The 23169-nt window shown below is 44.8% G+C and overlaps 10 protein-coding genes across 10 annotated transcripts; 5 read left to right on the plus strand and 5 right to left on the minus strand.

Moving 5' to 3' along the window:
• Nucleotides 1-74: 74 nt before the first annotated feature.
• On the plus strand, nt 75-3326 carry PAAG_07876 (translation initiation factor IF-2; the record flags this gene model as incomplete). The annotated part of the gene is made up of 3 exons (XM_015846359.1): nt 75-98; nt 169-3082; nt 3175-3326. 3 exons carry the CDS (start codon nt 75-77, stop codon nt 3324-3326), a joined length of 3090 nt encoding a protein of 1029 aa, XP_015700794.1.
• A 1118-nt stretch (nt 3327-4444) lies between these two features.
• Nucleotides 4445-5599, minus strand: PAAG_07877 (hypothetical protein; the record flags this gene model as incomplete). The annotated part of the gene is made up of 4 exons (XM_015846360.1): nt 4445-4552; nt 4619-5172; nt 5323-5494; nt 5585-5599. 4 exons carry the CDS (start codon nt 5597-5599, stop codon nt 4445-4447), a joined length of 849 nt encoding a protein of 282 aa, XP_015700795.1.
• A 902-nt stretch (nt 5600-6501) lies between these two features.
• PAAG_07878 (hypothetical protein) lies at nt 6502-7331 on the minus strand (the record flags this gene model as incomplete). The annotated part of the gene is made up of 2 exons (XM_002790143.2): nt 6502-7065; nt 7122-7331. The coding sequence occupies 2 exons, from the start codon at nt 7329-7331 to the stop codon at nt 6502-6504; spliced, it is 774 nt and encodes a 257-aa protein (XP_002790189.1).
• A 1480-nt stretch (nt 7332-8811) lies between these two features.
• On the plus strand, nt 8812-10051 carry PAAG_07879 (hypothetical protein; the record flags this gene model as incomplete). Its single annotated transcript, XM_002790144.2, has 3 exons — nt 8812-8862; nt 8964-9604; nt 9880-10051. 3 exons carry the CDS (start codon nt 8812-8814, stop codon nt 10049-10051), a joined length of 864 nt encoding a protein of 287 aa, XP_002790190.1.
• Nucleotides 10052-10641: 590 nt separating this feature from the next.
• Nucleotides 10642-10842, minus strand: PAAG_12457 (hypothetical protein; the record flags this gene model as incomplete). The annotated part of the gene is made up of 2 exons (XM_015847940.1): nt 10642-10702; nt 10748-10842. 2 exons carry the CDS (start codon nt 10840-10842, stop codon nt 10642-10644), a joined length of 156 nt encoding a protein of 51 aa, XP_015702442.1.
• Nucleotides 10843-10982: 140 nt separating this feature from the next.
• On the minus strand, nt 10983-11495 carry PAAG_12458 (hypothetical protein; the record flags this gene model as incomplete). The annotated part of the gene is made up of 2 exons (XM_015847941.1): nt 10983-11246; nt 11307-11495. The coding sequence occupies 2 exons, from the start codon at nt 11493-11495 to the stop codon at nt 10983-10985; spliced, it is 453 nt and encodes a 150-aa protein (XP_015702443.1).
• A 1664-nt stretch (nt 11496-13159) lies between these two features.
• On the minus strand, nt 13160-15586 carry PAAG_07881 (neutral ceramidase; the record flags this gene model as incomplete). The annotated part of the gene is made up of 3 exons (XM_002790146.1): nt 13160-14461; nt 14525-15311; nt 15384-15586. The coding sequence occupies 3 exons, from the start codon at nt 15584-15586 to the stop codon at nt 13160-13162; spliced, it is 2292 nt and encodes a 763-aa protein (XP_002790192.1).
• Nucleotides 15587-18175: 2589 nt separating this feature from the next.
• Nucleotides 18176-18902, plus strand: PAAG_07883 (BCAS2 domain-containing protein; the record flags this gene model as incomplete). Its single annotated transcript, XM_002790148.2, has 2 exons — nt 18176-18212; nt 18280-18902. 2 exons carry the CDS (start codon nt 18176-18178, stop codon nt 18900-18902), a joined length of 660 nt encoding a protein of 219 aa, XP_002790194.1.
• A 1714-nt stretch (nt 18903-20616) lies between these two features.
• On the plus strand, nt 20617-21982 carry PAAG_12459 (hypothetical protein; the record flags this gene model as incomplete). Its single annotated transcript, XM_015847942.1, has 6 exons — nt 20617-20734; nt 20822-20973; nt 21027-21280; nt 21340-21383; nt 21443-21694; nt 21768-21982. The coding sequence occupies 6 exons, from the start codon at nt 20617-20619 to the stop codon at nt 21980-21982; spliced, it is 1035 nt and encodes a 344-aa protein (XP_015702444.1).
• A 188-nt stretch (nt 21983-22170) lies between these two features.
• Nucleotides 22171-23169, plus strand: PAAG_12460 (hypothetical protein; the record flags this gene model as incomplete). The annotated part of the gene is made up of 5 exons (XM_015847943.1): nt 22171-22182; nt 22240-22525; nt 22587-22743; nt 22797-22962; nt 23038-23169. The coding sequence occupies 5 exons, from the start codon at nt 22171-22173 to the stop codon at nt 23167-23169; spliced, it is 753 nt and encodes a 250-aa protein (XP_015702445.1).

Consider the following 23169-nt stretch of genomic DNA (forward strand, 5'->3'; position numbering starts at 1 on the left):
TCCCCGAAAAACTCAGCGAGGACTAGGATGGGATGGGATAACAGGATTATTATCCACGCGCTTGCTGTTTCAGTATGGGAAGAAGATCTGTTTTGAAGGTATGTGGTGATGGTTTATTCATTGGTGCATTGGTCGAGTGCAATTTGCTAATTGTGCGTGTTTTAAAAGGTTTCGCGATGTCTGGACAGCTGCCATATATGTTCCGTCTGGCAGCGGCCAATGCCCATGAGCAACGTTCACTGGGAACCACGGAGACAATTCAATTCGACTTCTCCTTTATCTAAACCTCCCGTGGGTGCGGCGGCAGCTGTCGAGCAGTACAAAGACGACCTACCCACCCAACCGGTTTCAACAACGAAGCCCGTTTTCGGTAATGGTAAAGGTGTTGGCGGAGGATTTGCCGGAGGAGGTTTTGGCATCGGTCTATTCGGTGGAGGTTTTGGCGGAGGGTTTAACACACCCATTTCTTCTCAAGAAAGCATTCTTACTACTGAAGAAACCAAACAGCGGGATGCGTTGAGACGGAAAATGGAAGCTCAGAAACCGCCCGCACCGGATCGGACTAAACAGAAATCCCCATTAATCCGTCATGTTGATTTTGTGACTGACTCATGCGCATATACTTTTGCTAAAAATGCGGGGCTTACCGAAGAGGAACTCAGACAACGAGATATGATGAGGCAGAAAACGGTAGTACAGCCCACAAGATTCGTTCAGAATGCTCAAACTGAAACCGTTTACACCAACCCCACACCCTCTTCTGATGTGTCTGATTATAAGAGAATTAGCTGGAATTGCCGGAACTGCAAGCACCTGAACCCTTTACCCAGTAGGGTCTGCCCTCGGTGCGGTATACCATCAAGACTCCCAATTCGACATAATCAACCTGACTGTTCCAGCACTACATCACTTACAGATGCTGTAAACGTGGTTAGCCGTGAAGCATCCGGACCATTGATAATACGAAGAGTTAGTACACCAATTTCTCAGGACGTCGATGCATCACCTACGAGAGCGGAGCGTTCATCTAATGTGTTTTCGGGGTTCCGAAAGGGAAAGTGGTCTGAAGAACAACAGCAGAAGGAAGAGTTTATTGAGGCTGAGCTTTCTAAATTAACTCCGACTCCGGCTTCGGCTTTCGAGAAGCAAAATCCAGAGAAGGGGGGGGAGGTAGATGAATTGCTTGCTTTGGAAGTTGATCCACAGGCGGCAGCGGAGCTGATCGTGGAGTCAAAGCCAAAGAGCACCAAAAAGAAAGGGAAAAGGAGGGACGAAAACGGTGACGATGGTGGAGAAGTCGTACGTACTTCGAACGACCTGGACTATGATCGCGAGGTGGAACGTCTTCAGCGCCGTCGACTCAAGGAACAGAGGAAACAACAGGCAAAGGAAGCGAAACGGGTAAATGAAGCCCATCCACCAATATACTTACCCGAATTTATTACAGTTGGAAACCTTGCAGATGCGTTGGGTATCCGACCAGCAGATTTCTTGGTACGCCTGTCTAATTTTGGGTTTGAAGAAGCAACATACAATCATATCCTAGATGCTGAAACAGCGGGGTTAATTGCGTCAGAGTTCAATTTCAATCCCATAATCGAGGACGCTGGAAATGATCTGGTGGCCGCACCACCTCCACAGGATACTGCAAATCTAAAACCGCGACCCCCTGTAGTCACCATTATGGGCCACGTTGACCATGGGAAGACTACCCTTTTGGACTGGCTCCGCAAGTCATCAATTGTATCGACTGAACATGGAGGGATTACGCAGCATATTGGTGCTTTCTCTGTAACAATGCCGTCTGGGAAAGTTATCACATTTCTCGATACACCTGGGCACGCAGCTTTCCTTGATATGCGTCGACGAGGGGCCAACATTACAGACATTGTCATTCTTGTCGTAGCCGCTGATGACAGTGTGAAGCCCCAAACCATTGAGGCAATCAAGCATGCGAAAGAGGCTAACGTTCCCATCATTGTCGCCATAAGTAAAATTGACAAGCCAAACATTAGTGTGGAAAGAGTCAAACAAGATCTCGCCCGCCATAACGTCCATGTTGAAGATATTGGTGGTGATGTTCAAGCCATTTGTATCAGTGGCAAAACTGGCGAAGGCATGCTTGATCTTGAGGAGGCTACGGTGACATTGTCGGAAATGCTTGACCACAGAGCTGAGGTAGAAGGCAAAGCTGAAGGATGGGTCATCGAAGCAACCACAAAAAAGCACGGCCGGGTTGCTACTGTGCTCGTAAAACGTGGAACCCTAAGGCCAGGGGACATCGCCGTTGCTGGTACTACCTGGGCAAAAGTAAGAACGTTGAAAAATGAAGCCGGTGTTTTAATCAACGAGGCTCTTCCGGGTACTCCGGTTGAGGTTGATGGTTGGAAAGAACAACCTCAAGCTGGAAGTGAGGTTCTCGAGGCGGAAAGTGAGCAGCAGGCCAAATCTGTTATTGAGTACAGGTTAAGCAAGGTGGAGACCAAGAAACTGAGCGAGGACATTGGCGCTATCAACAAAGCTAAAAAGGCAGACCTTGAAAGACGGAGACAGGAGTTGCAAAGCGAGGAGGATGAAAGAGTCAGCTCTGCTGATGCTGATTCCGGTCCGAAAGGCATACCTTTCCTCATCAAAGCTGATGTATCAGGCTCTGTGGAAGCGCTGGTCAACTCAGTCTCTTCCATTGGCAACAATGAAGTATACGCGCGGATCCTGCGGTCTGGTGTAGGCCCAATTGGAGAATTTGATATCCAACACGCTGCTGTGGCACAGGGTCACATCATCACCTTCAACCTGCCAGTGGAACCAGCAATGGCTCGAATGGCAGAGGCTGAAGGCGTCAGGATCTTGAATCATAATATCATCTATGAGTTAATCGATGATGTCAAGTCGAAACTTAGCGAATATCTTCCACCCACCATCACTCAACATGTCACTGGAGAGGCAGAGATCGGTCAGATCTTTGGAATATCAGGCAAAGGCCGCTCGAAAATCTCTATTGCTGGCTGTAAGGTACGGAATGGCCTTATTAGCCGTCGTCATAAAGTCAGAGTGCTTCGTGACAAGGAAGTCATTTACGATGGTTAGTTTTATCTTCCACCACACTCTCTCCCGTAACCATCAATGCACATAAACTAAATTGCCATGTCTAATGATTTTATTTCTTCGTATTAGGTAACATTTCGTCCCTCAAGAACGTCAAGAAAGACGTCACAGAGATGCACAGGGGCACTGAATGCGGCATCGCCTTCGAAGACTGGAACGACATTAGAGTCGGTGACCACGTCCAATGCTATGAAGAAAAGTCCGAAAAGAGGACGTTATGAAATAAAAATGACCCTTTCTTCATGCTTCCCCGTGCCATCTCAACCCCGCCATTCGTTTCTTTTAACATCACTTCTTCATATTCAAACACATTTCTTCTTCCGTTTTAATGCGTCTTACCTGAACCCAATGAATTTTCTTCCGTTTTGTTTCTCAGGAGTCAGTAACATTAGATTTATTCGCGCGCGGCTCAATCGTCTGAAATACTACATCACTTTGTCCAACTACCTAACCCCCAATTTTCGCCCTCCCATCTCCCCTCATACCTTCTTCACTTTACCCAACCTCTCTGATTCGTTATACATACTTATATTTTCGTTGCATTGCATGTATGAATCTGTGATATAAAAAGGGAAAATTACTTCTTCTGAGTGGTGAGGTTGATATATGTTAGTAAATATGTTAGATAGGATGGGATCTACTGGATGGATATTAAAGGATTTCATTTTAACAGACGACAGGGAAAAAAAAATGATTTCATATTTCATGTCTATGAGAGTTGTTGGATTTTTTTCTGTTAATGGACTGCCAAACAGTTTGGAATAGATGCCACCATTGGAAATCAAGTACAGGTTAAACAGACAGAGGAAGGGAGGGCTCAGCAAGTAAATACAAGGGTGTTCTAGAACTAGAGGGATGATGAGTCTATTACTAGCTTGAGAATTGTAGAAATTTTGCGTGTACTTTTGAATTAAAGTCTTAAGGGAGAGATGAATAGAAGGGATATTGGGAGATAGAGTGGGAAGAGGGTTGTGTAAGATGGAAGCAGAGAACCAACAATGTAGGTTGCTAGCACATAGGCATCTCAAAAGGATATCTGAAAGAGTCCTTTGCTGCCACAAACATAAACAATCATTCTCTCAACACTTGAAAATACAAAGAAAGGCAGCAATAGGAAAAACATAGCAGGAAGGGACCAAGAGGAGATTAAGGAAATAAGATGGAAACAAACAGCGTCTCCCACAATCTAGTCAACTCCACAACAACTGTCAATCCAGCTATCGTAACAGCAATTATCCCTTGAGGCCTCCATTCGCCATTGTATCCACATATCTATTCTTAGCAACTTGATTTCCACAGGTAACTACATATATTCGGCTATTTGGTCTTGAATTCTAACCTAGGAGTCCTTGCCCTTTTCTTTTCCCTTCCCTACTCCTGGAGCTGGAGCAGCTGGAGCTTTACCACTAGCGGATGCTCTGGAAGAAGCTCGAGTTTGACGCGTTGTCTATACAATAGTTAATATTATTGATAGATAACAACCATTACTTTCAAATCAGGGTTCAAAACTCACGGTCGTTTGCTTAGCACCTTTACCGCGGACACGCGGAGTTCTGCGCTTTTTTGGGGTTTGAACTTCAGGAGGTGTTTCAACGTTCCCAAACAGTGAGTTAACTGAAGATGCCACCTCTTCATCAGATACGGGATCCGGGGCAAATGAAACAGTTTTGCCTCCAGCAGTCGGTCTCTCTGGCTCGGTGGAGGAAGCTGACTTTTCCAATTCTGCGGTTGCAGCTGGAATTTGCTTTTCCTTTGCGGGAGCACGACGCTTGCTAACACCTGCGGGAGCCTTTTTTGCAGGAGGGGCTTGACGAGTTAATCGACGCTTTGGAGGGCTTGGAAGGACCTCAGGAATTACAGTTTCGATAGATGGAACTACAACTTCTGGAGACGACTCTGAGTCCGATGGTTCTTTCACGGCTCCGGGCTCCGGGCTTCCGGAAGCTGTCGTAGAAGGAGATGGTGAAGAGGAAGATGGTGAGAGTGGTTCAGGGGAAGTGGATGGTGGTGGCGGTGAGATAAGATCATCATCAAGAGATACAATTACGTCGAGACGTTTGATAGCGTCTATAGACAGGTGATGCAAGTCCTGCTGTCCCAGCCAAAAGACGTCGAACGTGTTCGTTAGAGCGACCTTCCAGATATCAGCACAAATAAAGAGGATTTTGGCAGAAATTAATAGTATGTAATGAAGTGTATTATTCCAAGACAACATACCATGCACATCCAGCCCATTCGAGTTTTCAAAAGGAAATTTCCCTTTCTCAACCTCCTCCAGGACCTCCATTTCAATCTTGGCTCTGGATATCTCATCAAGTTTGTCGTCTCTGATACGGTCAGTTATCGTTCGATTGGCATGTGCAACGTAGAGCTTAACGAAGAGGAGATTCTAACTCCACGAAAGAAAAGCCCCAAGTCAGCTTCCTGAACATATGATCTTTGAATTGATGACCGGCGAAGATTGGATGTATAATCTTACGCATTCTTGAGACATCTTCAGAGATTCCACGCAATTGAAGCATGTGCAAGAACGAAGCCACAAACCTGAATGGGGTTTGTATAGTTGGAGAGATACTTTCCTCTGTGTGTACACCAGGTACTCACGGGGAGCAAGTAGATATAGGGAAGAAGAGTTTGTCGACCGGCAACAGGGAGATAAATCTCGAGATGCAACTATTTTTGGATTAGAAGGAAGAAATGGGTAATAAAGGAGACGGTAGATTCAGTGTTTGAAATCTAGGAACAAAGGAGATGAACGATTGGAAACAAGGGGAAAATATATAGAGGAAAGGAGACAAGAGAGGGAGATATACATGCCCCTCCAGCAGTGGACTATGGGATTAGAAGAAGTGGCTGCATTTCTCGAAAAACTCCTGGTGAAAGAGTGAAATATAAAATGACTAGGGAGTGTTATTCGAACAGGGGCACTGATATACTGAGATAACAATGGCTTATATGTAAAATATGAAACAGGATGAATGGCAATAGTCAAAATTTAGCCCTTTATGAAATAACAATCAGCCCAATCGCTCGCTGGCAAAAGTTCAACTGCCATTGTCTTGCACTTGGTGGGTGTCGAAAGTGTGTTGTGAATGAATTAAAGGGAGAAACCGTAGCAACGCTTTCGGGAACAACACATTGCAAAGTAATCCAATGAATAAGCGGAGACCAATTCGTCTTTTAAAATTAGTCATTGGTAATTCCGACTGTTTCTGCAAAATAAAATGCGATATCCCAAGAGGGGAAAAAAGAGTGGTATAGAGAATGCAAAAAAGTAGAAAACCAAGCCAATTTTATGTTAAAGAGGCAAGCGTACGAAACTGTTGTTGAACTTTGATGAAAGGCAGAGGAAAATGAAGCTCAAGGGCAAACTCCATATGCAAGAAGCCACAACGTTCATCTTGCTTTCCATCGGATTCTAGCGACCCATTGGGCCCAGTGCCGTACATCCTCCCGTTGCAAAATCCTCTCGACAGTATACCATTCCTTCGCCAATTCCTCGTTAGAAGCCATGCGATGAACGAACGAATGACACGCTCTACATAGCCATGCAACGCTATCCAACATCCATTCGTCGTGCCACTTTCTTTTGAGCACCTTGTCATGCACTTCTCGAGGTATCAAGTGGTGATAAGTTAAGGGAACCCAATCTCGGTCACATATTTCACAGGCGCTGGCCCGCGTGGCAGACCATTTAGGAGGACCAGCCACCGCGGCAGCGATATATCCAGTGAGTATTGGATTCAGGAATGACGTGAATTCGGAGGCGTCTGGTATGAGGCCGTATACTGTGAGTGATTCAGAGACTGATAACGGTACTGCTGCGGTTAGGCTGTCCAGTGCTGGGACGGGCAGTGGCTCAGCGTATTTTCCCGCAAGACCACTATTCCCTTGAATGGTGGCATAAGAGAGAGATTGCGCCTCCTCTGGCAAGGAGTTGAAGGCCTCTCCAGCAATATACTAATTGGACTCTCAGTAGATTGTTCTTGTATAAAATTTTGTATATGGAGGCATACGTCAATGAATTCGGCTAGATCTTCTGGATCATTGGCTTCAAGCTCCAGCAACGAAGGCTTTCCAGAGTCTGCCGGTAGCGAAGACGTCTTATTTTTCCGCCGCCGGGGAATATTTGAAGGGTTTTGGGCTGATCTGTGAATCAGGGTCTGAGAAACAAATTCTCGAAAAATTTCGTAATTAGGATTCTCCACGCTGGTTCTACCGTCCATTGTTGGCGAGTGATTTGGGACTGACACCCCTGAAATATGATCTGCAGTTGAAGGCCGATTCTCTGGTATTCCGTAGTTAAATAATATATTGATAGTCTCACATGAAAGTATTTTATCCCTAACGTCTTCAAGTTGAAATTGACGAAAGCAGTTTTTTTGATCTTCCCCGCATTCATATATAGTTAAGCCAACCAATCTAGGCTGCATTCACCCCCTTCGCTCTAACGTCAACGCCTATTGATATCATTGACGAATAGCACAAGCCTTTATTCTACCCTGATTGGGGTGAAATATGGCATCGATATATAACACCGTCTTTGCTTTGATCTGTACGGTACGTGCTGTTTACGGAATCCACCACACAGAAGCTGGCAGGGTACATTGACAAGGGCGCGGGCAAGTCCATTACAGTTACGGCAACGAAATCAACTCGATTACACTTGGAGATCAAAATTGGATGAATATAACACGAATCAGGGGGTGCTCAAGCAAACATTCAACAAACGTGTCTCTTTGGGATAACATAAGACGCTCTCTGAAGCGACCAAAAATTCATTACGACATGCACTGGATGGACATCAAGTTGATCTTCACCAAAATTCCAAGAAGCTCATGGACGCCTACAATTCCCTATCTGTGATGCTAGGCGTTCCGCAAGCCCCGGCATTATTGCAGACAACCCAAAGTTGATCTTAGGTATATTTTCCAACAGAACCCTTTCAACGGGTTCGAACTCAGCTCTACAGTCCAAATCTGCTGCCCCGGATATCCTAGGATATTCCGCCATAGTATACTCATCAGTCCCACTACCAAGAAATATTTCAGCCAGCGCCTGACGAGTATTGGTATCTAGCAGATAACGAAATCTGGGTTATTGGTAAAAAAAAAAACCCCTTCGTTATCAGGGGCGCAATGAGTGTCGGAATCCTGCTGGGATTGACTGGGCGGTGCTGATGAGTTCCGATACGAGGAACGGAGACGAGATGCCCACAATCATGGATTTTAATTAAAGCACAGACAGCATCTGTTCTCAGCCATAAAAGCAGGAGAAACGGGAAAATGTGGTTTGTAGCGCTGCTAATATTTCCAAATTGCTCCATGTTGTAGAGTTGAACATTCGGGGTAAGTAACCAGCGGTCTCCATCATTCTCCCCTCCACTTTCCCCTCTGGTAGTCCATGTGGAAGGAAATCAGAGTGAATATGAAGGGATGTAAGTTTTATGTGGGGAGAGTAAGAAAAGGAGGAAAAGGAGATAAAATAGTTCCGGCTGGGGGAGAGATTTGTGTTGTAGGCGAAGTTGGCGGGTCTTGGCCGGCCTAACCGGTTCTGGCGCTCTGTCTTACTTGAGGATAGTGTGCAACTGTCGTCCTGATCTCATACCGAGAGGTAAGTCAACACCACACAGTCCGATATCAAACATGGGAAAATTCTCACCTACGCCGATGCATAAGGAGGCCACCTATATGCGGGTTTATAAGGATGAATCTGTTCTTTAGCCTGAGCCGTGCATCTTGGCTCTATCCCTTACGAGTAAGCACCAACCAACCAACCCTCAACCCCCTCCCAGCTGCTGCGTCATCATACTGTCTGTGTTCACCAAGACCCTGAATTAACATGCTACGTGTCTCCAGGGCATAAAATTCTTCATATTCCACCCTTATCTGTGGCCTCTGTTTCGCGCGAGACTCCTGTCCATATCTCTTCTTTCCGCATTCATTTATTCCATTCTCTTCACCCTCGCTTATCTGCCACAAGTAGCCTTTCTCGCCATCTTTCACGGCAGTGGCGCATGGGTGAATGGCCTCTTCCTCGTGCTAGGAGAGGGTGCTGTCATTGTCCAGATTCTCTTTGAAGCCTTCTTCGTCGACGAAACGCTTGTTGATGTTTTCGATGCCGTTCTGATAAGTCAGGGCGAGGAGGACCTCGTCGCTACCTCACGAACTGTATATCCTTCCGTAGACCAAAGTCAAGGCGGGGATGGGGATGGTGACGGTAACGGCAACGGGGATGCTGCTCTCTCGCGCAATCCGAAGCAAAGATTAGGTAAACCGATAATGAGTGCAGTATATGCACCTTTTTCCCTACGGCAGATTGTGGAATACATTGTTCTCCTGCCACTTAACTTTGTCCCCGTTGCTGGAACGCCGATGTTCCTAATTCTTACCGGCTATCGGGCGGGGCCGTTGCAACATTGGAGATATTTCGAGTTGAGAGGGTTTAATAAGAGTGAGAGGAAGAAGTTTGTGGTGAAAAGGAGATTGAGATACACGTGGTTAGTACTTCACATCTAACCTTCCATCTCTCCCCAGACTCGTCTTTCATTTCTTGTTATTCTTTCCACAACTGCTTGCATGGCATTTGATCTGTGTGCCCGCATATACATCTGCATAACCATGATCTTTTGCCTTGTTTTATCCTTGAATATACCTTACGCATATATTCTCTTTATTTATGACCACTTCCTTGCATCAAATTTTACCCCCATATCTATGATCCGACTAGATAGCGCACTAAACGCTTCCAATCTTAACTGGGATACACCCACAGGTTCGGAACCGTTGCTTTAATTCTCCAGCTGGTGCCCATGCTATCCATGTTTTTACTCCTCACCACAGCCGCAGGGTCAGCCCTCTGGGCCGCCGATCTTGAGCGGCGTCGAAGAATGGCTATCGAGCGTGCGGAGGCGGTCCGCACTAGCGGATATCGAGCTCTTCCGTAGTTTTATAACGGGCTCGGAATTTTTATTTTTGGAACTTTTCTCTTTGGCTTTTCGGGTTGATGGAGTTAAACTAGCATATGTAGGATATACATGAATAGTGACTACTTCCTACTAATCACGTCATGCAGAGAGTATCATAGACTATGAGCATCACCCTTTTCGATTTCTATGTATCTTTCGGTATGAAGAAGGGTATCTATAATTCCGTTCTCGGAATCTTTGGATTTTTGGACTAATATAATTTTTATTTGTTGCCATTTTAATTTTATTCGAATCGAAGTTAATACATATACCCCAGATCAAAGACGATATCGTGTGTTCGAAAATCATTCTAATGGCATAAGCAAGCCATGACTAAACATAAATATCTCTCAGGGGACAATGCGGAAAAGTGGCGTATGTATGAATCCTCCCTCCAAACACAAACCGCTCATATGCTGCCAAAACCAGCCAGAACATGGGACCTGCCTCTCATACTTAATTCGCTCTAAGCCCCGTCCAAACAATACGGAACTCTATTCATAAAAGTTGATATAAGGCCTTTGTGATGACATGGCCCAACCACGCGCCGTTTGTCGTTGTTCAAACTCCTACCATGAAGGATCCACTCCACCAGCGTCACTATAACTGCCACCACGTCCACCTCCTCCACTAGCAGTGCCAGCTGGAGGAGAAGGTTCCGGATGTCACTTTTACCTGGTGATAGTGGAGGGTTCTGTGCTTTTGATGACGCGGTTCTTGACACCTCTTGCGTTGGTAGCTTTTGTGTGGGCCGGCTGATGCTGGGCCATCTCTGCTTGAAATTTCAGCACGTAAGGCACTATATGAGGGGCTGCAGGCAGTCGTGATCACATTGGTAGTCATGACTGCCCTTTCTTTCACTATCGAAATTCTTTTCACAGCTTGAGAGGAAGGCTTTGTTCCTTGGACCTCATTTCTGGCCGGGTGTGCAGTATGAAGGGGTAGTTTTGGGTTTGGACGAGGCCATGGTCATGGGCTTCACCAATGTCGAGGTGATTTTTTTGGTTGTGGTAGTTTTCCCTGTTGGTCGAATTTGTGGTTTCGTCACTTGTGCTAAGGCATCGTAGACCCATGGTGCTATAACCGAGAGTGCATTCGGCGGTAGAGTGGACACATCTTCCCATGAAAGAAATCTATCGGGGGATGCGAACGGATCACTAGGAGTTCCGTCGCTCTACACATCGTGGGATTTGCTTGCCCCGCTGGCTTCCGTTTTGGTTGCTTTACTCTCCACTCTAGAGAAGACTGGGACGATTTTAGTCAATATAGCGGCGAGAGTAATGGTAGGTGAGGTCTTTGCTTTATCTGAAAAGGGTAAAATATTGTCCGGAAAAGGGGTTAGTCCCGTCTGCAGAGATGGTCGCGTTACTGTCTTGATAGGGTCGTATGCCTTGAAGGGGGCTGAGTTGCAGGAGGTGAGCATATGGTTGTTGAGTGATTCTCGTCATTTATTATCGTGCAGCCTTGGTTCTGTGAATCTATTCTGTGTGAGATAATCTGAGGAGAATCCGGTGAAGCAGCAAGTCTAAATGGCTCGGACGAACTTCCTTCGTTTCCGAAGTTCTTTGATCGTCGTAAGATGCGGCCCGCAGAGGTAGAGCGACCAAAAGTCAGAGAGATGACGAAGTATTATCCGAAACGCATATTGAAAAGAGTGTGGTATATGTGTCTCGTTATTGAAAGGTATAACTTATATGAGATTTGTAGCTAGCAGGTGAAAATGGAAAGTGATAGTAAATGTACTGGAGTCGAAACAATTGACTTATTCGATAACGATACGTGGGTATATGCGAAAATAACTGAGCAATGAACAAACAGAGAGAAAGAAGTCGAGCGACTTATCCATTTAGAGGATATATATTCCATGGCGAGATCATGAAACAAATAATTGACTTCAGAGATGAGAATTGTTGAAACAAGAGTCTATCCCTAAATAGATTGCAACATGGCTATATGACTGGGCTGCAGATGAAGAGAAAGAGCAAACACTAGTTATCAGTCACTATGACAGAACTGATAGACGTTTGTGAATATACACTTTTTCAAATCTTCCTCTCTTCAAGACTTCATCTTGAAAAGAGGGGAAGAAATATGAGAAATGAGTAAACATTGAACATTATTCTATGTCAGTTATTGGTAAAGTTGTATACTGTCAGCAATAGTTTGCGAAATATTTACTGAAGAAACTGAGACAATGACAAGAGTAGAGAACATATTAGAACGTTTCCACTTTAAAATTATATGCCAAGACAAAAAAGAAAACATATTTGTGTTGTATTGAAGGTTCTGCATAGATCATCAATTTGAGTTGACTATAATCAGACTGTGAACAAAGAGCAAATTCATGTTCAGAAGGTAAAATGAGCGCAGTAGACAATTACCTCATTAAGAGATTATGAGCAAAATGTTGAAACAGCACAAACAACAGAGACCAAAACTAATGAAACAAGATCATTATAGGAGGAAAAAGGTATATATGAATAATAATAAAAGAGGGTTTGGAGGAAATTAATTGTAACTGAAGTCAGATTTGACTGCTTCAAAAAATTCTATACTAACTCTAGATTTATTTTTTCTGCAACTTTAATCTGTTGACTGAGAATAATGAAAAAAGAAAACTCAATAGCCTAGCAAGAGCTCACTTTGAACATGTTAAGATAAAGCTCACATCCGTTCATCAATTCTTTGATTGTGATTTTCCTTTGAAAGTTGTTGACAAAGTATGTTTGCTTGTAAATATGTGAAGTTGATGATGATGACAACCAGTTATTCACTGTTATGAATTGCCTGGATACAAAAATCAACCAACTCATGATCTGGATTAACATCTGCCGCCATCAACCAGCGGGCCTATGTTGACATATATAGATGAATGATGGCACCAGAGGCTAATTCGCCGGTGGAAACTTTGGGATGAATTGGTGAAGGTCCTAAGAGATTTAACCCATTTCACAATGCCTGGTATTCTGACCTTAGTGGCGGAGCAGGGAAATATTTGAGCAAACGAAAAAGCCCGAAAAAGGGAGTCAACCCTCTCCATAGAGCGCAAACGCTCTTCAAAACGTGGTAGGCAACAACAGAGGCCTCTCACACAGCTACCTGAAAAGCACCACCCACTCCCTCAAACTCAGAGATATCTCCATTTAGGTTCTTGGAGTCACCGAAGTATCGCATGCGATATGTCCCATTTTTCAGTCTTCGCGGATCGTCAATGGAATAGAAATCGTCATCAATAAGCCACTCGACAGTAACATAACTGATTCCTAAGACAGAACTGATGCGCTCCCAATGGTAAACTAACGTCCAGTCGAAATCGTCCCGAACTACCTCCCAGATGTTCGAGGTTTGCTCTAAAAATTCGACAGTGACAAATGTTCCTTCAAGTCTTAAGTTATTCCGCGGATTCGCGCCGACGAACGTGGTGTTGACAGTTTCTCCTGGCTTGTATGTTTTGGTCTCGTCTGGAGAGGAAATAACATCTCCAAATGACATTAGAAGAGGTGCAGTGTCGAGGACAACTGGAGATATGAAAGAGTACGATGTGTTTGTGTTGATGGGTGGCTTAGGGCCGGCGGGGATGGGTGGCAATTTCGTCGTATAGGAGGGATCTCCAAGATAGGGCAAATATGTGAGTGTCAGGTTCATGTGAGCTGCTAAGGTGTGGGGGCCATGGAGTGTAGATGCTCCTTCGTAACGTTGAACTCCATACTCTTCTTCTGTTGTGATATAATGCACATAGGTATTTGCTGGACCACCCAAGACCACTATTGGGTCGGAAATGTTGAGAACGTCAGTTGCAGATCTGGCAATCGCTTCCTTCCATCGTCTGCCGGCCATGGTACTCGCTTCACCGGAAGACACGATTATGACCATCTGACCTACACGAAGGAGCTGTATGTCTACAATGTTTGGGGACCAGGGGTATGGCTCGTTTACACTACCAACGTCGAGAAGGATGATTTTGGGTTGCTGACATTCCTTCTGTTCTTCTGAAGGGGCATGAATTAGACTTCTTGCAAAATACCAGAAAGGGTTATCCGTGGATGAATCGGTGCCGTTCTGAGTGAAATCGAACACTCCGGGACCATCTGTGGTACCTGCAGCAAATGAAAATCCAAGGGAGGCGTTGCAAGTCTTTAGAACGCGGCTGGAATCAAGTGGGGATGTGAATGAAAAGTTTGAAAAGTTATTGAATGTGTGAATGGCGGCCACATTTTGGGCCCCCTTAATTTTTGTGGATTTTGAGCTCATTTTTTTGACAAGATCTTTGGCAGCCGTATATTGGCGGCGGCCGATTTCAAAGCAGCTTTTAGCGCCTTGATCCGTTTCGCGGAAATAGGGGCCACGGCCATGACAGGCCCCATTTTTACCATTGCAAGTACTTTCGTTCTGATACTTTAAATCAGCACAAATTAACGCTCAAATTCTCGACAGAAAATATGGCTGACGTACAAAGGTGCATCGAACACCAGAACCATCTTCACACCACGCGCCGAGAGTGTTGGGGGTGGTATCCCCGACGGTGGACTGGGAAAATCCAGCCACAAAGTCATCTGCATAACTATCATCGCCCCGGACACTTCTCTCAAAGAGGTAGGCAGCAACACCTTTGTTATCCCCAGTAACGAGTGTGTTGTTCCCAAAAAGAGACGTTCCATGGACCGGAAAAAAGGTGAGGATGCCGACTGTTTTCAAATCTGACAGTCTGTCAAACTTTAACAGAGTCAGGGTATTGTCAACATCAGAACTGTAACGATTTCTCTCCTCCTCAGGGTTAGCTAGATACGCAGATGGGCTGCGGTTAATGGCACCCTCCTCAACCACAGTTGACCCAAAGGTTAAGCTGCCAGGAGCCAAACTTTCATGGGCTCTCCTGATCGATAAAAGGGCGCCATCGATAATGGCCTGGTAACTCTGTTTATCGAAACCCAAGCTCGTGATTTGCGGGAGCAGGTAGTTCATCCAGGCCCCGGGTCCGGAGTGTGAATGTGTTCCAGTAACTGCAACATTCATCTTCCCATAACGAGAATACTCGTCGCCCATTTCAGCGAGCCCATCCAAGATACCTTGTCTGATTGCGGTGTCACCCATGGCGTTATCGAGTACGAGGAATATGAAACAGTTGTCTGGGTCTTTGACGCTTCCCACGATAAAGGCGCGGGAGTAGATACGCTGTCGCAGCCCTGTTCCTACTTGATTCATATCCGCGTAACCCATAAAGTTGATTTCCACAACGGGCCTTTTAAGGCAATTGTAAGCCGCTAAACATCCTCGATACAGGAAGATATATAGGTAAAAACGGAAGAGTTACCCAGTAATATCTGCCTTCCCGGTACCCAGCAAAAATGTATCCTCCTCCCCAGCCGCCCATTTCGAGTTATCGGAATACGAGCCTGTCTTCGGCGTGAACCATGATACGGTTGGGGTCTTGTCAACCCAAAATATGAATTGGAGAGCAACGAGGGCGCCTGCAAACGAGCCGATCAAGGCCGTGAATATTCCCCAACGTGTCATTTAGAAGTGCTGCCTTTTTTAGTCAGGAAAGAAATGTCTCCGAGAACAGCGTAACAAGATTCAATCAAAGACGACCGCCAGTGGCTCTGACTGCCTCCTGTTTCGGTTGAACGTTTTGCAGTCACTGTGTTTTTTAGTTAAATATAGGTGTATCAGCATCTGGGTAAGGCAGGCAACTATCCAGTCAGAGTTCTGGGTAAACGCGCTTTGCGGGGTACGTTACTAAAATCGGTGCCGCGCGGTCGTAGGTGTGTGTTTCAATTAATGGGACGCACACTGGTCAAGGAAAATTTGGCAACGGCCATGCTCTCAATCAAGATTTTGGAATGGCTGCTTTTGCTATGTGCCAAAATTTCCAGCTGCACATCCGTCCATCAGATCGCATAACCAAGGCCACCTCCCGGGCTGTACTCCGTATGTAGTATCGTCTTCGTTGTCAAGGTGACGTCAAACAAGGGATTAGATAATCAGGAAACATGTGAACCAACTAGTTTACTAACCATCCAGTGTGTATGGATTTCTCAGACTTAGTCCTTCGTCTCTGGCGCGGGATAATTGAAACCATAGGCGTCCACTTGCTAATTACATATGTTCATATGTGTAGTGTGCATTGAGATGCCGGAAACAAGAAGAATACATAAAGACACCCCTTGGCCAGGCTAATAACGACCCTTGAAAAGTGGGTGTTTACCCCCAACCAGAATCAGGCATGGCCGAATAAAAACATGGTCATACATATCAAAATTACCAGCAGATTTGTGTACGCTCGATGTTCAGCTCTACACCCTTTATTCTTCACTCTATTTAAATGAGTATAGTAATATGTTACTCTCAAAGGCCTATCACATATAGAATTTGTATTCTCTCATTCAGGAAGAATGGATGCGTCAAAGAGCGGTAGGTCTTAGGTGAAGTGATTGAGCCCTGTTTGATACTTTGAATGAGATGTTAGTTAAAAGAGGTGTATACGCCGTGCCTGATTCTGATTGGTGTTCAAAGGGTATTATTATCAATAGTTATTTAATGACCTATAATCAGTTTCGCATGCCCCCAATCATTAATATTGGTAATTGGGAGATTCATCCAATCATGTTATTGCAGTCCCCTCCCTCGTTGGGGGCCAGACAAAGTAAACTAAGCCGGTTGATGCATCACACACCCACGCTTGACTAAAATGAGCAAGATCCATCAGTGGAGTTTGCTCGGCAGAATAGGAAGATACATACTCATGACCATTCAGCAAGTCCTCAAATGGTCCCTAAAAACTTTGTCAAACTATATTTAACCCTTATAGCGGCTCCTCATGGTCCACAAGGTATCCAGGATCAGTCTCCAAAAACAAAAGTTGTTGAATCTTTTATTTTGAAGAGGATATCGCACTACCATTCTTCAATGTATGATATTAGTAAAGCTTTATAATTGCATTTGGATTCTCTCTGATTAAGAACGAGTTTAATGGAATTGTCTCAACTTTCACTATTCAACGTCATGAATGAGAACTTATATAACATTATATATATATATGATATGTTTTCGATTAAAGTGCTCTTAAAAGGTTACCTATGAGCTTATAGTTCTCATTAAATCATCATTTAAAAGATTTAGTTATTTTAATTATTACACTTTCCGCAGTAGAATATATCTCTAATAAAAAGCTTATTGATAGTTACTTTAATATAGTAGCTTTAGAAGTCAAATCAGAAAGATATTTCTTTAACAATCAGCATTGATCAAGTTTAACTTGTTTATATAAGAAGGAATTAAAAATAAAAATGAAGTAAATCATTTTATGACTAATTTAATCTGAATTATACGAATATTAATCTTAGATTCTGTAATTTTCTCACTTGAAGTATTTTACTGCTTCAAACAATATAACATTAGTGATTAGGTTATTAGAAAAGCCTCACACAATAACCTTTTCATTTTGATGTTAGGATCTAGAAAAACTATGTTTGCATGTATTTCAAGAACTGCATATGAGAGTAACTCTAAGTGTGAGGAGAAACTTGACAGTAGAATGGGCTGAAGATGATGAAGTTGAAGATAGAGCAGAATAACATTTGATTTGGCACACCAACCTTGGAAACTTATCCGCAAGAATGGATATTGGAGGCAGACGTGCATGGCGGACGTTTGGAGTTTGGAAGCCTGACTGTTCTGAAATGTCCGTACTCAGTTCGTTTATCATTTGATCGCGCATATCGCGGCAAAAATATTTCCAATTCAGGCTCTAGACGTATCAACATACATGATTCCACGGGGATTCAAAAACGTCGAATCCATTACAATTAGTTATAACAAAGTATAACCGTAAAACTGTTTACGAATAGACTGTCTAGGTAATAGACATCGTTTTGTACTCTTGTTGTCACTACCCTGCTTCCTGGTGCGTGTGTTCTAGTGGGAAGACAGGGCTGTAATATTCGTATTGCTTACAGAATAAGCACACCGCTACGTATTTTACGGTTCAATGGGAGAAAGTTCAAACATCAACTATTTCTGGACATCGCCGGACAGGGAAATATAAAGTCAGGCCACATACAATCATCTGTCTTCTGCTATATATAGAGCCTCAACGAAGGGGAAATGCCGCTTATCAACTACTTCCACGATTCTCTACCTTGTATGTCTCCATATTTCCCTAACTGGGGTTACATCCTTGATAAATGCCAACACTAACATCTGGTCAGATATCGACGATGAGCCCACAACGCAGGCTCGTGCCCACATTGACAAGCTCATCTCCGCAGAACTACCCCCGAATTTTCGAACGAACCTTCATCCTTCCCTCCCCGCTCTGCCCCAAATCAAGTTCTCCAACCTCATCAAACAGGAGCTCGACCGGAAAGAGGCTAACTTGCCCATAAGCGGTGGCATTGACCTTTCAAGATACGAGGCGCCAGACGCTCCTGAGGATACATTGGCATCAGGGAAAGCACCCGCAGAGGCTCTTAACAACTGGAAACAGACACTTCAAAGGGCATACACAGCCAGCTCTCATCTTTCTATCAGACAAGTGAATCTATCTCTATTGGATGCACATGGGAAGAACGCGTGGCTTATTGGGAACTCTCAGCTGGAAGATATACTACGGCGGATTGAGAAGGAACTACAGGAAACAAAGGAGGCCACTGAGGCCGTCCATAAAGAGAGGAAGCTGAGGCAGGAATCGGCTAAGGGCGAGCTTGTGGGGTTGGAAGATGCCTGGAAACGTGGAGTTGGCGGCATAATCGATGTGGAATTAGCTGCGGAGAGACTGCGGAGAGATATCCTGGAGACGAGGCGTCACCAATCGAAAGCGCAGCAGCAGTAAACAGCTGCAACATTTTCCTTACCGGGTACTTCGCACCCGCCAATGTCATTGCAATACAATTCTATTGGGGGAGGTTGGTTTGCTCCACTCTGGAGCAACTTGGATAGGTGTTGTCGGGAAGTTGGATGGGATGAGACAGTGCCCCGGAAAGCAGCTTGAGGAGGAGCTAAATCCTTTGTTCAGACGCATGCAATGCCTATTCGTTCTATAGACAGACCCATCACCCTAAATCGGGCTGAGAAATCAGGTTTCATACAACAGGTCGAATTTATAGATGGACAAGTGGTCCAGTATGCATGACTCGTGAAAACCCAACGTGTAAGACCTGGGTTGCTGGGCTGGCTACTGCAGGTTTTAACGTGGTGCATCGGCACATATCCACGCGTCAACCGAAGACCCTAAAGACAAACCTTTACCAGTAAAGTATCTGAGACCATCCGCTGGGCAGAAGCTTCCTCTCGGCTATACCGCATGTCTGTCTCGAGCGGAGAAGTCTAAGAGCTGCCTATTGATTGCCGGAAAGCATTTGCCGATTAACTTTACCGCACAAACATAGGCATGTTTTGCAAGTCTTGAATTGATTGTTCTGACTGGGGGAAAGCTAGGAATAATTGCTATCTGGAAGCCTAGAATCTGTCATTGATGTTCAGTATAATTTACATTCGTTTTACGGTGATATCCCCCCCACTTTGATCCCTGTAAGGGCGACGGACCGAAAAGGGTCATCGACTTCCGCTTTATTCCCACACAACGGCCAAGCCGCCGAGAATCTGAAAGGACTTAACTACCCCCTGTTTGCAAGCACAACAATGCTGCGCTCACTTTTCACATATTCTAAATTACTGTTGAATTGAGCTATTGAATTACCAGAAGAGTTGGCTTTTATGTTTGGCTTTGTTCCCCGCAGAGGTAGTGATCCCGCTAATTGTCTCTTAAGTAAGTGCCTCTCTGGCTGTGTCCAAAGTTTCCCCTCCCCCCCTTTTATCCTTTTTTTATTTTTATTTTTATTTTTATTCTCATTCCTATCCTTATTCTCTTTTTTTTTGACGAAGGCCATCAAAATATCCTGGTCATGTAATAGTTGCACTATCATATTCCATCAAGTACCTTTTTTCAGAGGGAATATTTCCGTAGCATTTTGTTTTCTTTCGATACACTATCAAGATGGGTTACAGTTGACCGACCTCCTGACCTGGCTTCCGTCTATGTCTGAACTCCTCTGTCAATATGTACAGGTGCAGGACAACATAAAAATACTTTAGCCCCAAGGCATGGAATCCTTTGAGCTATGCTTTATGGTCCCGCTTTTATCAAGTTCCAATAATGGGAAAACGTACCTTCCTGAGAGCTATGTCGATGATCAGAACAAGCTACACAAGTTCCTTAACCAGTGTTATTGCTCCCCTCAACAATTTGAATCCACAACGACTTTGTGAGAATTTATAGAAATCATTACAGATAATGTTACCTCTATGCTGGTGATGCGGAGAGCGGGGTGTGCATTTGCGGGGATGAAGATCACTTCCCCAAGTGCACAGCTTTCAGCTCCTATTATTATGCCGTGGGGAGACTAAAGAGGGGATAGAAATGATTTATACCCGAGTTTGACCTCATCGCAAGGTTCTCTTCTTTCACGTTCCCTTGTCAGTTTCAAAGACCCATTGTCAGAAATTATATCTTACTCAAGTACTCGACGGAACTATCTTCAGCCACCATGACTATTCTCGACGAAGTTGACATCATTGTGTGCGGTGGTGGTAACGCAGGCTGCGTCCCAGCTGGCCGGCTCGCCATCTTGGACCACAACATTCAGGTGCTTATCATCGAGGCTGGTGAGGATAACCTGAATAGTCCATGGTAGGCAACCTCTGTGTCCTGGTGAGGAATGTATTCTATTACTTTTTATCATCATTCAAGAGTCTTCCGTCCGGGGATCTATCTCCGTAACATGAAGTTGGATTCGAAAACAGCTTCATTTTACAATTCGCATCCTTCCGAATGGCTTGATGGCCGACGTGCCATTGTCCCATGCGCCCATATTCTGGGCGGTGGCAGCTCTATCAACTTTATGGTAAGATCTTGAATACTCACCTGGTCTATGGCTGGGCTAACATTCTGGGATAGATGTACACTCGTGCCTCTGCCTCTGACTATGATGACTTCAAAGCCAAAGGCTGGACGACCAAAGAACTCATCCCGTTCATGAAGAAGCACGAAGCATACCAGAGGGCTTGCAATAATAGAGGTCTTCATGGCTTCAAAGGTCCAATTAAGGTCTCCTTTGGAAACTACACCTATCCCGTCATGCAAGATTTCCTTCGCGCCTCGGAGCCTTCGGGAATTCCTGTCACGGACGACCTTCAGGACCTAGTTACTAGGTATGTAAATTTATTCTTCTAAGTACCTGGAATACCTTGCAGCTGGCATGTAGCGATAGGCATTTAGAGGAACACTGGTTGAAATTGATTAACCGAGACGCCGGTAATCAACTTACGCATTTTTTGCTCACTGTATTGGATTGGTATGCTGACTGCTTCCAGGCCGTCGGAGCGGTGCTGCACACGCATATATCCACAGTACCAGATCCAAATGCGACAATCTCCATCTGAGGTGCAACACGAAGGTCGACAAAGTTATTATTGAGAATGGCAGGGCTGTTGGCGTTGCGACTGTGCCTACCATATACCACTCGGACACTAACCCACCACGCAAGGTCTACCGCTCCCGTAAGCAGATCATTGTCAGCGGTGGCACTCTCAGCTCGTCTCTCGTCCTCCAGCAATCCCGTATTGGTGACCCAAATAAACTCCGTGCTGTTGGTATCAAACCCATCGTAGATCTTCATGAGTCAGTCTCAATTTCCAGGATCACTACCTTACATTCTCTGTCTACGGGCCAATCCTGATGTCGAGAGTTTTGATGACTTTATCCTTGGAGATCCTGATGTTCAGAAGAGGGTGTTTGATAAATGGAACTTGAAGGGCACTGGACCTCTAGCGACCAACGGCATTGATGCGGGAGTCAAGATTCGACCAACTGAGGAGGAGCTTGCAGAGATGAGAACTTGGCCCACTAATTAATTCCAGAGCGTCTCGGACAACTACTTCCAAAATAAGCCCGACAAACCTGTCATTCAATACTCTGTAATTTCAAAGTAAGTTTGCTGCCATCTTCGCCTCAGATAATACGTAGATCGATACACGGAAAGTTAATCTGTCTCAGTTAGTTCGGTGATCACATGCTTATGCCTCCGGGCAAATTTTTCACTATGTTCCACTTGGTGAGTTCGAAGAGTGGTAAAATCATAGTGTTAAATCATTAACAAAACTGTCTATAGGAATACCCATTCTCTCGTGGATGGATCCATGTCAACTCTCCCGATCCCTGTGAAACCCCCGACTTTGACGCTGGCTTCATGAACGACGAACGTGACATGGCTCCCATGGTTTGGGGCTATATTAAATCGCGTGAAACTGCTCGTCGCACGTATTCATACGCGGGTGAAATTACTTCCATGCACCCTCACTACCCTTTCGACTCTCCAGCTCGTGCACTCGACATAGACCTTGAAACAACCAAGGCATACGCAGAGCCAAACCATATTTCGGCTGGTAACCAACACGGTAAGGCTGTTACGTCCTGGTTGTTTTATATTCTAAGTTTAAGTTACTAATAACATTAAAGGGTCCTGGGCGCACCAACTAAAACCAGGCGAGCAGCAGGGGACCAACATCCTCAACTCTAACCGGCGGGATCTCCGTAAACCACTCAGGTATACCAAGAAGAATATCGAGCAAATTGAGAAATGGAGTAAGATATACACATGGATGGTTCCTAAAATGTTCATATCCCATCTAACAAGAAGTCTTCCAACTAGTGCAACGCCATGTCGAGACAAACGTGGCACTCTTTTAGAACTTGTAGTATCAACCCGCGCGAAGGTATCTCTGTTGTCAAGCATAGTGTGCTTGATGAGCGTTTGAATGTGCACGGCGTCAAGGGACTGAAGGTCTCCGATCCTTCGGTTTGCTCGGATAATGTTGGCTGCAATACTTTCAGCGTAAGGATGTAAGAATTTTTGATTTAATCATCTCTTCCATCCCTAGACCTGAAGCTGACATTGTGATAATTATAGACCACCTTTCTCATTAGCGAGAACTGTGCTGTGCTTACTGCAGAGGATCTTGGATATTCAGGAAATGCCCTGGATATGAAAGTTCCACCTTGCCATGCTCCTGGAGAGGCTGTCAACCTCTCTCGTCTGTAA

Source organism: Paracoccidioides lutzii, assembly GCF_000150705.2.
Source record: "Paracoccidioides lutzii Pb01 unplaced genomic scaffold supercont2.27, whole genome shotgun sequence".
NCBI classification, from domain to species: domain Eukaryota; kingdom Fungi; phylum Ascomycota; class Eurotiomycetes; order Onygenales; family Ajellomycetaceae; genus Paracoccidioides; species Paracoccidioides lutzii.